The 16,144-nt window shown below is 41.2% G+C and overlaps 1 protein-coding gene across 8 annotated transcripts in view; it reads left to right on the top strand.

Moving 5' to 3' along the window:
• Window positions 1-9,919, top strand: part of FBXL4 (F-box and leucine rich repeat protein 4) — a 72,641-nt gene extending 62,722 nt beyond the window's left edge. For 7 of the 8 annotated variants that reach the window (XM_055809638.1, XM_055809635.1, XM_055809639.1 and 4 more), the window contains one exon: window positions 249-9,919. In XM_055809638.1, the coding sequence (XP_055665613.1) occupies window positions 249-412 (164 nt within the window). In that variant the 3' untranslated portion in view covers window positions 413-9,919. The remainder of the gene's footprint in view (window positions 1-248) is intronic. The other variant, XM_055809641.1, reaches the window with a different exon arrangement.
• Window positions 9,920-16,144: the final 6,225 nt, after the last annotated feature.

The raw sequence follows: 16,144 nt of genomic DNA, 5'->3' as shown, positions 1-16,144 counted from the left end.
GTTACCTTTTTCCTGATTGTCCTCCCCATCACACTGGGGGTGGGAAGGGGAGTGAGCAAGTGGCTGTGTGGTACTTAGTTGCCAGCTGGGGTTAAACAATGACCGTGATCTAAATAAAAATTATTTTATGGTAGCATTTTTTTCATGACATAGTATTAGCAGCTAAAAAAAAAACACAAAAAAGACTATTCTCAGTAACTTTACAATTTCTTTTGGGTTTGTTTTTTTTTTTGTTGTTCTTTTAACAGGGACGAGGATGGTAAGCCCTGCATCTTTAAGAAAATTGCTGGAGTCTTGTAAAGATCTCTCTTTACTCGATGTGTCCTTCTGTTCACAGATTGATAGTAGAGTTGTCCTGGAACTGAATGCCAACTTCCCTAATGTGTTCATAAAAAAGAGTTTCACCCAGTGACTCACTACATATGCTGCTGTGGAGTTTGTTTGACAGAGTTGTTTCCTGTAAATTTGTGCTGACTTTTAAAGAAGACTATAAATCCACTGTGAAATAGTGGAAAATATTCATTATCTACACAAATGGGTAAAATACATTTAAATGTATGATGGAGTTCTTAAAGAGTTGATATTGTACCTAAGAATTGTTTTACTCTGTGTTAATTGGTGGCACTGTATGTTATAGCAGCCATATATGTGGCTTTAATGAGAAGAAAATTAATAACATCTTCTTAAATGTCCCTTTATATAAGGTGTTACACACAATAAACTATGTTAATATCCAGGTGAAAGCAGAAGTTCAATATTTACCAGTAAGGAAAAGATGGGTGCTTCCTTTTTACATGTATGTTTGTGTGTGTATACGTAAATGTATACAGTTCTATTTGTATATACGTACACAGATACTGTAGCATACTAGTTTGGCCTGCAGCATAAGATGTTATGATCTGACCTATAATTAGTTGTTTAAAAACCTCTTCAACTTGTATAAGAATGGATTGAAGACACAATTGATTTCCAAAAAAATGAAGAAGACAAAAGTACCTGATGCATTTTTCTCCCTTCCTCCACCTGGGATAGATGTAGTGATGTCTTAAAGTCCAGCCTAAGTGACACAACAGATAAATGCAAGAACCTTCCACCTGAACTTAGAGCAGAAATGAAAGGGAAAATTGCCAGCTGCTTCTTGGTATTGGATATAAAGTTTGAGCCAGGTACTTAGTGTTGTAACTGGTAATGTGTAGAAAACCCCAGAGCAATTTTCTTTTCAAATTTCTGTCACGGTCAAGACTTGATTTGTGATACATCTGCTTTTCATGCAGAGTACCGTAAAAAATAGAATGTAGGATAATAAATTACCGACTGTCCCTTACACTGACATCAAATCTACTGTCAAGTGTTAAAACAAACATCTTTGTTCGGTAAAACAGCAATGAAAATATAGTGGGTTTGTAACAAGGACAATATGATTTGGTGATTTAATAATCACCAAACTTAGTATTGGATTTTTTCTGGTTTTGTGGGGTCTTTTTTGCTTTTCCAAAAGGCGATCGCTCAAAGTACTATTGCACTGTCTCTCTTTAACACTGTTTAGCCTCTAGAGAAGGAAAACTGTGTTGATGGACAAATTCTGGAGGTTTCTTCCTTTTGCACTTTCTTGGATGAAGTTTTTCTTTTTTTTTTTTTCCTTGTTGAGTGCCACTGATAGAGTATGTTGCTATGTACAGTTTGAGTTTAGAATTTTACCTTTTTAGCCATTGTTGATGAGTACGGACCACGAAATACATGCTGCCATTTGATATTTGTTCCACTGTTCTTGTATTGATGGCACTTACTAGCTACTGGAATAAGAAGGAAAATATTTTTCTGGCAGAAATAAAAGATTACACTGAAGATCACTGGCAAAGAATACTTCAGTTTACACAGTAAATAACCGACTGCTACTAGAGGACTGCTACAAATCATTAAAGATTTGACAATGTCTGTGACTCCTGTATGAATGCTTTGAACTCTGTGCTGGTGCCAATACTTTGTAAACCATGTCATGAATCAGCTACAAAACATTTATCAATTTTATAGGAAGACATTTTTCTTCAATTTTTTTAAATTTTACAGAATCTTTTGGGAATTCCAAACCCAAAGAAGGGCATGCACAGTTGGCTTTTTGAATTTTCCTCCACACAGATGGCACTATGGGATTTCCAACAGGATTATGCCATTCCATTCCTTTTTATATATTTTTTTTTAAATCAGAGAACTGGACATTGTTGGAGATTTTTATAGATTGATTTACCTTTGTTTTCCCCCACCACATTGATGTCAGCTTTGGTGTAATTCTGTGAGACCTCATTTCTTTCAATCAGGTTTGGGTTGATTTTCTGGGAATTTAACTTGTAACTTTTTTTATTTATTTACAAGTAATATTTTTCATTGTAATTGCATATAAATGTTCTAGTTATTAGGAGAACACAGGTTTAGGTAATGGGAGTTTACAAAGAACAGTATTTCAAAACTAATGTTTTTGTTGTGAAATTTCACTTCTCAGGGTGCATCTGTGTTTATCTCCTTTTTTTCTTAGAGATGTATCTTTGGTTTTCACTGTAAATAGAATGGGATGTGGATGAAGTGATAGCCATTGTGCCTTCAAACTGGTAAACTTGGTAAATAATGCAGTTTTACTTCTACAGCATCAGTGAATCAAATAAGTGCTTTTGTAATCATGTATGTGTAAAGGATTTAATTCTCGGTTGCTTTTTAGGTAGTATAAAGGAGGTTTAAGTTGACTTTTTTTTCCATACTAAAGGGGTTTTTTTTTCTTATGTTGTGCCTTCTGTTTGGTTTTGTCAGGAGTTCTCTGTTGTCACTTGAAAGATAAATTGAAGTCTACTTTTTGTTTGGACTATTTAAAAATTAGCTATTGCTAACACATAATTCAAATACCTGAGAAATAATTGTGAAAGACTTCCATTTATAGTTGCAGGCTTTAACCTTCAGTCAGAGGGTAAGAAGCTGTTTTAGGTGTGGCTTTGTACACCCAAGAAGCCTTCCAGCAATGAGAAGACAGACCAGACCTGACATTTCTAATATCCAGGATAAAGAGAACATGCTTTTAGACCTTCCTTATACATCACAAAGAAGCAACAGTAGATTGCTGTCTTTTTAGTTCTGTTATTTTATACTTGTGTGTATATCTATTTATACATATGTATGTATAAATTATATACACACACATGTATATACATGAAAAATTTTTGTATGTGTGTAGGTACTTTTATGTATAAATCTCAAAGGTTTTCATGTAGGAATTACTTTGTGACGTGAATGTAAGAGCAAAAGATGTTTCATAGCAGTTCTGTTTTCAGCTCTTGTTTTACTGTACCTGGAGACTGAGTTCCTCTCCACCCATGCAGCAGGAAAAGCCTGTGGGAGGTGTGCTTGAGTTCCTCTGTTGCTTTGCCGAAGTGCCTTTTGGTTTGTCTAAATGTGAAAGGTATTACAGGGTATGGTAGAGTGTGAATGCAAAGTCCAATAACTGCTGTGGACTGTCTCCTTGTGAAGCAGTCATATAGAGGGAAACTTCTAGTTTCATTGAATCCAAAATGAATGATGGCAATTCCTCGGTTGGAGGAATTTAAATCATCCTGGAATTGGGTCATCTGCAACACTAGACCATCCCTCAGTCATGTTATATAAATTCTGCTTTTAAGGATATTCCCTTTTTTTTAATCTTGTCTGTCTTTCTGAAGCATTGTAAAAGATGCACTTTGGCAATAGATGTTAAAAAAAAACATTGCTAATGTGTCCAGAAAAAAAGAAGCTTTCTCTGAAGTGCTCCTGTTCTTAAACTGAATGGGAGCTTCAATACTATCTGTATGAAATCGGTGTGGGATGGCATGTAGCTAGATATGTCATTCTTTTGGTCATTTAAAAAATTAATATGATTATTTTGCCATTGAAAGCATCTTCCCAACCCTTGAAGGCTTCATTCAATAGTGTACTTGTATTCATAATTCTGAGCTGTCTGGCTAGGTAGCTCTACAGAAATGGATGAGGTTTCTGTTGTTTTAATTATGCACATGATTAACTACATGACTGAGCAGGAAGAACAGTTTTGCATAGAAGTTTGGACCTTATAATTCCCATGTACTTGGAGTTCCAAGTTTCAGGGGAAGAAAAAAAAAGAAAAAATAGCCCTGTATTTACTGCCTGATTCTTTCCTTGGAGCTCTCATGCCAGCTTTTCCGGATACAAGATTTCTCATAATTGTGGTACACAGTGAGCAGAATGTCAGCTATCCGAAAGTTAGAAATCTAGTTTGAGGAATCTAGAGAGCTAATAATCTCCTCCTGAGGTAGATACTTAAGGAAAGTAGAATGTATCATATTCTGGAGAGCATCTCTGAAGGCTGTGGAAGCCATGATTTAGCTCAGGTTAGATACTTGGCTTTAGAATACTAGACTGAGATTAATTCCATCCAGCACTGTACTACCTGTCTTGGAATATCAAAAAACAAGACCAGAACAACATCCATTCCCAAAGCTCAAAATCTTCCAAAATCCTTACGGAGAGAAGCAAATTAGAAGAGATACTGACAACTTGAAAAGTCAGTGTTTTAAATGCCAGGATCTACTTCTGCCCCTGAGTCTGTTGCCAGTACCTGTAGAATATCTTTTTTTTTTTTTTTTTTTTTTAATGTGGAAATGCATCCCCTTTCCCTGTTCTGACATCTCATGTACCTAACTGGCTATATGTATAGTTCTGTAAATACATGAAATTAATAAGCAAACATAATTAATATTTCACAGCTATTTTGATAATCTTTCATATTGCTATGATTAAGACTATGACTAGTTTAACTGCTCTCCTGTCATCAGAAATGTTACCCACTGTGCATTTGCAAAAAGCGTATGTTTAGTCCTGGTTATTGTGTGTACTTATTGCATCTTACGGGATATGTTTCCCATGTTACATTTGCAGGACTACTAAATTTACAAGAACTAGATAAAATGTAGCATTTTATTATATGGAGTGTGGGGGTGACTTTATACATTGATTTAGATGTTCTTTATTACTCTTTTGCAATGATTCCGTAAGTTGTGGCTTTTGAAATGACTAGGCTAGAAATTCCTGGTTTAACGTGTCTGTACATGCTGTGTTAGACACAGTCAGCATTTTTCCCAAATGAAGTTATTTGCCCTTCACTGAGGGGATTTCTATGATTTTTAGGTTTCTGACTTGGTAATGAAATCCAAGAAGGGCTCTTTATTAAATATTACCAGGCATGGGACAGTTGGTGATAACTGACATTAGGAAGGGCTGAGGCGTGAGTTTGTGTGTGTTACAAATCTTCATGATCTTCAGAGAAGGGCCTTGGCAAGAGGTGGCTCTTTTTAAGAAGTTTCAGCCTCAGTAACAGCAGGCAGTGGTGAGCTTTTCCTTTTTAGCTAATCGACTAAGCGGTGTTACGCTGAGTTATGTAGCTGTAGTTTCTTGCTGTCTTGTTCTTGTTTAAGAATGATAAATGGGGGAGACATCCTAAATTGGAGGGGATCCTTTGTGAGGAACGACGTTTTTCTCTTGCATGTTTTGTTCCCCTTTTCTAAAAACAAACAAATAAAAAAGCATCAGCTCTTGGAAAGCGCTCTCTTTTCCCTTGGATACTGAAGAAATGCAAATGTCAAGAAAGTTGAGAAAGGAACAAAGGGGACTTAAGCAGATTTATGTGGAAACTCATGAAAGGGTGGCCAGAGCTATTTATAGACATGAGGAAAATAACTGCATTGTTCTAATCAGCTGTTACCTTCCCAGAAATTCAGTTTCCCGTATAATTTTGCATGCTCATACTTAAGTCAAGATTTAGCATTTAGATGCACTTCATAGTGACCTTTTGTGTATGTGCTCATACAGTAATTCTTGATGTCTGTTTCATTTTTATGAACTACACGAAAATATTTTTTTCACCTACCACTGCCCAGCTGCATTTTTTGTTAAACTCTGAAATGATTTTGTGTGTGCACACACAGACACATATAAGACTTAATTGCGTTTGTAATTGGTCCTTTTTGGAAGACAAAACCCTGCAGTTTTGGGGTAAAAATGGTAAAGAGGAGGCTCAGGGGAAATGTTGTCAATGTATAGGAATACCTGATGGAGGCAGGGAATGAAGAAGAGGGAGCCAGATCCTTCTCAGTGGTGCCCATGGACAGGACAAGAGGGAATGGGCAGAAACTGAAACAGGAGACTCTGTCTGAACACAAGATGACATGTTTTATAGTAAGGGTGGCCAGGCTCTAGCACAAGTCTTCCAACAGAGCCTGTGGAATCTCCATCCTTGGAGATACTCAAAAGCTGTCTGGACATGGTCCTGGGTTGGTAGCCCTGCTTGAGCAGTGACCTCCAGAGGTCCCTTCCAACCTCAACCATTATTGTGTGTTCTATGTTCTGTGACCTGAGTCTTGCTCTTTGGTTGTTCCGTTTGCTTCAGTGTACTGATCGCTGAAGGTGGTAGGGAGAGGGAAAAGAAATAATACCTGTTCTAAGAAACTTGTGATGTTGAGAACAGTCACAAGCTCATTGTTAATTTTCTTTTTTTATTATTTTAAGAGAAGTAACATTTTCCTTGGTTTAGGTTAGTAAGAAAATTTAAATGTACCTTACTAAAATAAAATGGTGGTGGTGTTCTTGACATGCATGTGCCAAACACATTAGTAATTTACGGAAGTATTACTATCCCTCCTAAGTCTGAAAGACCAAGGACTAAGATAAATATCCCTATTGTTGGGTACTGACAGCAGTTTCTGCTTAGAAACTGTGTTGTCTATAAAACATCAGGAACAGATTAGTTTGCATATTTTTAGTATTTAGTTACATAGATCTTACCATAAATTGGGATTACCATGGCTTACATGCTAGTTGTTTCTGCTTACTCTATTGGAAACTGAGTATAGCAGTTAACTGTTCCTAGTATCAAAACATGAAAACTTGAATTCAGGTGAAAAAGAGAACAAAGCTTATGAAACACTGAACTGTCTGAGCTTGTAAGGGAGCTACTGTTATAATTGTGGTGAATTCCCATCTTTTTTGTATTTATTTACTATTATACCATTGTCAGGAGCTGTTGGGTAGTACCGTCATCTGCTCACCGTCAGGGGATGGGCTCTCTCAGACCTCAGTCTCTTTAGTGCCACAGATTTCTGCATGTATACACTGTTCTGAAACTAACAGAGGCAAATTAAAAACAGCTGTTCTGGTTGTAATTTGGAAACTAATGGGTAGTCTGTGCTTGGAGTTACATTGGAGTAGTTACTGAAAGTGAATTAAAATAACCAGGAATTGGTGCATTTGCAGGGGGACTTGACGCTTTCTGATTTAACTTTTGCATACAGACAAGTTGTAACTACCAGCTGTCCCTTGAGCCATCTTAGTCAAATCAATGTGATGGTCTCATTCTGGATCTTCCTGGTGAGCATAAAGCCACTGCAGCTCTTCAGCGCCTTGTGGCACTCTGCATTCATCTCCTTACCAGGCAGAGCGTGTAACTGGGGTGTGTGGAAGCTGGCCTGATCTCTGCAAGTGAGGTGCGTGAACTGCCTGGGGAAATTTCCTGCTCACATTTATTCCTCTGTGTGGGTGAGAAGGAATGGCATCTCCAGGCCCTCAAATTTAAATACCTGAAGCCAACATCTGGATTTATTTAAAAATAATAGGTCTTTCCCTGCCCTGCCCCCCCTTAAATAACCAGCAACAGAATACTTGCATGGTATTTATAATTTAATACTATGCTCTGTTTTCTGCTGGAATGGTAGGAGTTTGAGTAATGTTACAACAAACTTCTACAGGGTTACCTTTTAGAGGGACTAATTTCTGTAAAAGGTGGCAGAGCAGCAATAGAGGGAACAGTTCTGGACACTGTCTGTAAATGGCTCTGCTATGTATGCTATGCCAGTAAGCACTAGAAGCAAATTATGCCTTTTTTTAATAACAAGTCAAGAAGGACGAAAGGGATAATTGCCTCTAAGCACATTTTCTATAGCTGGAGGATAGTTGTATCATCTAATTTTAACTATCTTGGGTAGGTACTAAAGTTAGGAAACTAGTCTCCCAGGGTCCCTTCACTCTGGGTACATAGGTTCTTCCATAGGGTAATTCAGATCAGAAGATCAGTCTTAAATTGAGGTCTTGAATTGATCTCTGGAGAAGCTGAGGGCTATGTAGACCACATAAAACTTCTACTGGAAACTAGCTTCTCGAACTGCGCGTGCTGCCCTGGCACGTGTGGATTCAGAGCAAGACGTCACTTACCCCTTGGTGCTCCCTGTTAGGCCCTAGGTTCTCTTGTTTCCACCAAAGACCACCACTTTCTTTGCTCTCAAAGACCACCACTTTCTTTGCTCTGTTAATTGGACTGTATCTGATTGCTCCTACAAAATATCTTGGCTAAAAGTAGAAAACCTTTTATTTTCTATTAGTTGAGTGTTTAAAGTTGGGGGTTTTTTACCCTCCCAGGTTGGGTATTAAAGCCAGCAGAAGGAAGAGGGTATTTAACTTCAGTCAAAGGAGTAACAAGCAGCAGGTGGGAGCACGTTGGTTGTACAAATGTTTTAATTCATATTAGCATAAATGAGGATGGCTGCTCTTGACTGTGTTGCCAGGCTCCTTAACCTTTAGATGGTTCATCTCAGTACTGTGTTGCAGAGATGTCCAAACAGAGGTTGGTTATCTTCACCTAGTAATGGTGGTTCCAGCCATAAAGTATAAAATGCGGCTGCGAACGTACAGGAACATGCAAGTTGTAACTGGCTTCAATAAATGTCCTAACTAAGGTCCTTTGAGAAACAGACGTTGGAAGGTTTAGGTTAGAAAGGCTCATAAGAGCGTGTTTGAAGCATGGCAAAGGCAGCAATTGGCAAAACCAAAAGTGAGAGACACAGGCGGCCGTTCCTGGATGCCTTTTCAGGACTCTTTCCTGATGTTAAGCTGCATGGGCCCATAAAGCTAACATCCACTACTTTGCACCCCTGCTGTCCTAAATATAGTCAGTATTCCAGGAGCTGTGTCTGTAAGTGCAATCTTGGATCCCAGATCTGTTCTCTGTGTTGTCATTCAATGTTGTACACATTCAGCATTAACCCCATTTTTTTGTTTTGTGCTCCTCTTAGTGTACTAGCAGTGTTAGTACTAGCTAGACCTTAGCGTCTTCTGTGTATTTGTTTTTAATATTCTCCTCTGAGGCTTGTTGATTTCTTTTGTACTTACAGTACTTGATTATGTTTCAAAATCATGGGGTTTTTCCCCCATTGGTATTCTGCTTGACCAATAGTAAATGGAAGGTACATTGTTAGCGTATCACTTCTGTTCAGATTTGACTACTGCATCTTCTCTCTCTGTGTAAACCCAAAGGTCTTTGTGCCTATGCTATGCAGACACAGCTCAGGCATGGATACTTGGCGGCTCCTTGTTTGAATACCTTTGACTCATGCCACTTGATAGGTTTTTGTGGTATAAGGTAAGGGTTTCCTTGAACACACACAAAACAAGAGATGTTAGCCCAATATTTATAAACAATTTAATTTATTATGGAAAAATCATCTAATGCCTTATATTGCTAACTCAAAAATAGTTTCTTTTTCTCTTAAAAAGTTACATATTCACACACGTATTACTTCTATTTAGTAAATTAAGTCTGTTTTATTCTGACACATTGAATAATTTAAGATGTCATAATACTGTGTTCTGTAGTTTTATTCTGTTACTGCCAGTATAAAGAAGTTGAAATTAATGACCTCACTGAATTGTCAGTGTCTGCTAATTCAGAGATGACAGAAATGTGTTAAAATATATTCCACCTATAATATTTATCTTGCTTTGAACTTAATTTGTTTCCCTTTGACAGTGTTGCAAAATACCAAGTGTACATAAAATAATGAATAAATAAAACAAAAATAAATTATTTATCTACATTCATTGACCTTCTGTGCATTCATTTTAAAAAACAATGAATTAAAACACAAAATATGATGGATTCAGAGGAACAGTTTGGTCATATTTTTATCACTGTTCATTTTGAAATAAACTACCCTGTATGTTTAAATTTGTGAGAACTTTTTTTTAGGAAAATGTGTTATTGTTTAATAAGCAGCCCTGTGAAAGCACATAGAACTAAGTGCCTTACACAAAAAAGATGCTTTGCTGCCCAAAACAGCTTGTAATCTAAGTACAGAGCAAGAGACAGCAGATGCATATGGACAGACGGAATAGAAAGCAAAATATGGTGATTACAATGTAAAGAGAGACCTCCAGGAAAAAAATAATTCTTGAATTTCTTTCAAGAATAATTTCCTACTCTAGTGCAAATTATGTTAGCATAATGTATTTCTTAATCCCTTCAATTATAAAGGTAGTGATACAGTTGTGTTTAAATGTTGTGGAACTTAAATAACAACGATAAATTTAGCAAAAATTTTAGAGTTCTGCAGCTTTGAAAATGGGAACCAGAAGGGGACGGGTGATCTGCTGGACTTGACTTGTCTGGAACAACCCAAGTATTGAACAGGAAATGAGTAAGTGCTTTGCTAGACTTTGTCTTTCTTTTTCATAAATTACTGAAGAATTTGTTTATTGGGTCGGAAATTGGTGTTGGTCTGATCAGTGCCTGTTTTCTTCTAGACAAGGTAGGTTAAGTGTTGGGTTTGCCTGATCCTGTTTAATTGCTTAAGACAACACCTCTACTAAAACAAATAGAACACCCTGGGTTGTTTTCTTGCATCTCTCATAAGACTTTTTAATCTCCAGCATCTTACCAAAGCATTTGGCTTTTGTATCACACCTTTACCTCAGGCCAGTATAGTTTCAAATGTGCTGAAACTACCTTCCAGCACCAACTTACAGCTGCTGGCGCTTCTGATTATCAAGTAGCATAAGGAGAGACTGGACCCAGCTTCTGTGCATCTTGGACAAAATGCAGCTGACTTGATACATGCTAAGTAGAGTTTCAGATGTCCCTTCTGATGGCCCTGATTCTGACAGATACCAGTTTCACAGTGCTGTTTTCACAGGATTGAAAGTTCATGCGTAAGACTGAAAATTGTCAGGTTTTTCTTCCTCTGTGTGGCACTTCTGATCATGCAGAGGGCTTAAAAACCATGCAGATAAGGCCAGATTTCAAAATATTTCAGATTTCCAGGCTTCGGTGCCTGAGAGATTGTAATACGCTTTATTAATTGGCAGGAGTGCATTATTATTTGAGGAAGTGAAAGCGGTTACACGTTCTCCGTACTCACATAGTTTTACATGTTGTATGTCCAGAGGGAGGGAGGAGTTTGGTGTTCTGTGAGAACATTCAACAATGCGAACATTTCTCTGCTACTTTAAGATGCAACTGGCAATCTTGGATGAATGTAAACAGGACACTGTAGATCTGATACCATGCGCACTGCAATCGTTTATTCACTGGTAAAGTCAAATGTCATCATACACAATGCAGGAATTCATTATTACAGACAGATTTTAACATTATGCTTTCCCTCGCAGTTTTGAAGAGCTAGAAATACAAATGCCCTGACGCAGTGACCAGGCAGTTTTGAACCGCCAGGTATCTTTAGGAGTTAAAATTAAGTGCAGGAGCATTTTTGTAACAAGGTCATGTCCATCTGTCTGGGTGCAAATGCACAAACAATTTCAGTTCCAACTTTAGGCCAACAGGTCTCTGAGTGTAGCTGGACCCGCATGATACAGTCCACGCGGTTCCCCTGTGGAAAGGTTAGATCATGCTTGGAATTGGCCTTGTTAACTGGCTGCAGGCTCAGGGCTCAGAGTCCACCACAGGCAAAAATAAAAAAAATAATAAAAAAAATTTAAGATGGTAGGCATTAAATAGTCTATATTTTAAAACTATGCTGAATGTGATAGATGTGATCGGCAATCCACATAGTTTCTTTCTTCCAGTACCAGTATCTATAGTAAAGGTAACAATTCGGGCACCTGTTAGTTCAGTGCAGGAGGCCTCTCATAGAAGAATCAAGAGCACCTTGTCTAAATTAGTCCTTTCAACAGTTGCTAAAAACTATCAAAAGCGGCTCAAAGCTAATGAAAGCTGGAATGGGAATTAAAAGTTGTATTACATCTAAGAAAGTGTGATTGATGTAAGCAATTCTCATTCTTGCTGCAAGATACTGCTGAAGATGGTTGGGTCTGGTGTCTGCTGTCGCTTTCGAACACCTGTTCCCGGGATGATGATGCTGGAAGCAGCTGTTCCCTTGCAGTGACTGCAGCAAAATGTCAGAGTGCTAAACTGCTTAATTGGGCATTTTAAAAATATGTAAAATGAGTGCGCTTTGAGATGAACTTTAAAGAATGTACTGTGCAGTATCTCTATTTAGAGAAATCTGTACTGTTTTTGCAGTCACCTCTGTTTAGTAATTGCAAAGGGGTTATGTGCAAAATTGTCTGATGATAGTATGGAGAGTTTGCTGAAGGTGATGACATAATGTTTTCAGCATTTTTATATTTATTTTTCTCCATAAAATGTACTGATAGACCAGATAGGATGCTTTGCAGAAACTTTCATTCCTCCAGCAGACGTTTTTTCTTTAAGGTCTGTAACCACTACATGGTGTTGAGCATAAGATATTCATCTTTTTTAAGTGATTGGGGAAGGGGAAGAATGTGGTGGGTATGTACAGAGCCATCAGGTGGGTGCCCTGGACTGTGTCGTTGCCAGTGCTGTGCCTGCCGATTGACCTGGGGATGAATTACTAAATTTGTAATTCACTTCCCATCTGTGTGTGATCAGGTAGTATTTACTGTAGCTCATACTAATGAGATTCACAGAGAACTTAAACATTATGCAAGAGTAAATCATTATCTGCGAATTGACTAAGAGAGAGGGTTTGTGAGAGTGAATTATGGTGGGTACCAGTTCCAACCTAGACACCTACAATGGCGCTCTGATTTTTTTTTATATATATACTTCTAAATAATTCAGTCTTTTCAGAGAATAACAGCAGCTTTCAAGTTAAAGTATTGATCCTTGGGTGTTCTGCTGCTCTCCAAAAGGCACAGAGGCGTTTGCCTCTGTGCCTTCTCTGTTCAAAGTGGCAGATCTTCGGAAAGGAGGCACAGATTGAGATTAACCATCTCCAGCTAATGATGAGGTGCTGTCACCTGACGGCACAGTCAGTTGCGAGGGGGTGGGGTGATGACCCACATTTTTGCATTTTCCTAGATATACTGTCTTCAGGCAGTTTTTACATATTTCAGTTGGCAGGAACTGAACCCTGGCAGCTAGAGCTGCCATAACCAGCTGTGGCTCTGGACTGGAGGAGTTTAATGCCAAGCACCAGTAGATGGATCATCTTTGTCTGTGCAGTTGATCTGTGGCATGTATCATACCATAATTTCAATGTTACCACAATGTGGTAACACATCAGATCTGTACGTTAGAGGTAGCTAAAATTGTTGAATGCAGTTTTATTAATAAAGGGATTTTTTTCCTGAAGTGCTGTAGGAGACTAAATGAAAACGTACACTCCTCTCTGCAAGAAAGAAAGTGTACTACCTTGCCCCCTAGCATATCTTTTTTCCCTCAGAACAGCACCTGTCTCCTTGTAAAAACACTTTTTGCCAGAAGTCTCCTCCTACAGGTGATGAGTTTAAATCTGGAAGAGTGAGGGAACTCCAGCAGGAGCATCTTTCCATCTGCTGGGCAGTTGGTACCTGTTGTGGCCCCACTCGCACAGAACAGCAGGATCCATCCAGGGGAGGCAGGGAGGCCACATCCTCTTGTTGAGGACTAACAGAAATAAGAAAATGGGCTGTATTCACAGAGAGTGCTCTTCTGTACTGGGTAGCAGATTGGGGTTGTGGCATTTCAATGAGGCTGCCACGTTTTATAGCGCTCGCGGCTGTCACAGCAAACTCCACAGTGCATCCCTCCTTAGCCCAGGGTCTCTGGGCGCTACTGAATCCAATCTCAAGTTATGTTTGAGCCATCTAACCAACAGGGCTTTCCACTGCCTGTTAACAGCCTGCAGCCGTGTGTTTAGGACGAGTAGGTCTGAGCGCCTCCTGCCGCTAACCTGATGTGACCTTGGTAGGCGTCAGGTCCGAGGCTGGCAGCAGAGCAGCACCAGGATGTGGGAAGCCTTGGGCTGGGGCCACGGGGAACTGGAGGCACAGCTGAGGCAGAGCCACTGCTTTATGGTCCGCGCTGGGGGCTGAGCCCCTGCTGTGCACAGGCAGGAACGCGGAGTCACAGCGCTGGGCCAGGCAGGGAAGAGGGAGATCGATTTCAGTCTTGTGGATAGATAGAGCCCGTGGGAAGCAAGAGGCAGTGGAGGCTAGCCCACCCCCACGGATAGGTGTCACGGATAGCCCCTGCTGCCGGTGGCCTGTATTTCTGAACGGTCGGCTGGAGAGGTCGCAGCACCAGCTGCCCTTCCGCAGGTCCTTGGAATCCCCTCCCTCCCTTAGCAGCTCCGCAAGGCACTTGGCCAGGCTGGGCTCTTCATCCTCTTTCTCGCTCAACTTAAAGGGCCAGATGTGCGTGATTGTAATAAGGAACTGCTGAACTTAAGGGCCTAGATTCCACCCAAAATTAAAACTGTCTAGTTTGGGATATGATTTATACACTGAGGGTGTTCAGCAAAATTAGTATGCAAAAGGTCAATGTTCTCCAGCTCCCCAGACCTATTAGCAAATAAATCAATCCTCACTTCTCTGCCAGTTTAGGAAGGGTCCCTGAAACAAAGCCAGCTTTTCCCTTTAGAGGCTGAACCTTCGTTGTGGCTTTCTGCCTGCTGCGAACAGAGGCGCTTCCACAGCCAGGGCTGGCACAGGCTTAGTCTATAGTGGCCCAGGTAGCCACAGCTTGCCTTTCCAGCCCCAGCCGTATGCATGACATCTTATTTCTGTTACCTGAACAGGTCCAGAAGTGGTGTTCAGCTGAAAAATGCATTATTTTCTCCCATGCCTGCTCATGGCTGTCTGTAGTGTGATTAGCTCTGCGCAAAACGCTTATTTCTTCCTAAAACGTAATCTTTCTTGGGCGTTTTGTTTTGTTTCAGCTGAATTTGCTTGTTGAGTTAGCAATAGGCTCTGGGATCGTGATATGTCACTTCTGTTTTCAGTGCACTCAAGTCTGCTGTAGCAGAATGTCTGAGTTACTTGGGTTCTTGATATTCACAATATTTCAACATTTTCAGCGCCTTCTTACACAGCATGGCAAGCAGTAGTTACTAAACCGGTAGCACTAAAATAAACACAAGACAAAAACCTGTACGGGCTTACCAGCCAGCGCTCCTGCTGGGGTCTGGATCCCATAAGGAGCCGAAGCCTTGGCAGCTGCCAGGTGGCTTGGGGACAGTGTCGTAGTGGCACTGGGGGGCTGCCGTGGCACAGGGTGAAAAGCGAGCGTGCCACCCAGCCTGCACCACACGGTCCCACCGGAGAGCAGGGCCATGTCCGATTCCCTGGGGTATGGGGGGTTCATTATAGGAAATGGGGGTCCTGGGGTGTGGGGGTTTCACCTAAAGGGGAAGGGGGTTCAGGTGTGGGTGTCGGTTTCTTTGGAGGCCTTTGGTGATGGTCTGGCATGTGGAACGATCTGGCTTCGGCGCAGAAGACGTGTGGTGAGAGGGAGGGTCTGAGACACGCACCCCCCCGCCCCGAAGAAGGGAGCCGGGTGCGTGGAAGGCGCCAGCAGAGGCGCCCGGGGAGGTGGGGGCTGCAGCCTGCGGGGCCGCTGGGACCCGCCCCGCTCCCGCTGCCCCGCCTGCGGCCCCGCTGGCCGAGCGGGACGGGGGGAGCGGCGGGCTGGGACCGCGGAGTCGGACCCGCCGCTCCGGGGCGGCAGCGGCGGCGGCGCGCGCGGGGTCCTCTGCACGGGCGGCGGGGGCGGCCGAGGGTCTGCGGGCGCCAGGCTGGGCTCCTCGCGCGGCGGGGGGTGGCATGGGCTCGTCTGGTGACGCGACAGGGGCGGCGGAGCTGGGAGGGGGGCGGCCAGTCGGAGGGACAGGACGCGTCCCCGGCCCTGCGCCCGCCGCGGGGAGGCGGAGCACACCCTCGCTCCCGGCCGTCGGGGCTGGCGGGTGAACCGGGGCGCTGCTGGGGCTCTTTTAATCCCAGACAAACGGCGGGAGAAGCAGCGCGTTTAACGCGGGATTTTGCTGCTGCTGTGTGTATATTTAAAATAAAA

Source organism: Falco peregrinus, chromosome 7 (genome assembly GCF_023634155.1).
Source record: "Falco peregrinus isolate bFalPer1 chromosome 7, bFalPer1.pri, whole genome shotgun sequence".
NCBI lineage: Eukaryota > Metazoa > Chordata > Aves > Falconiformes > Falconidae > Falco > Falco peregrinus.
The sequence above is the reverse complement of the archived record's forward strand: the minus strand, read 5'-3'. Positions and strand labels throughout refer to the sequence as shown.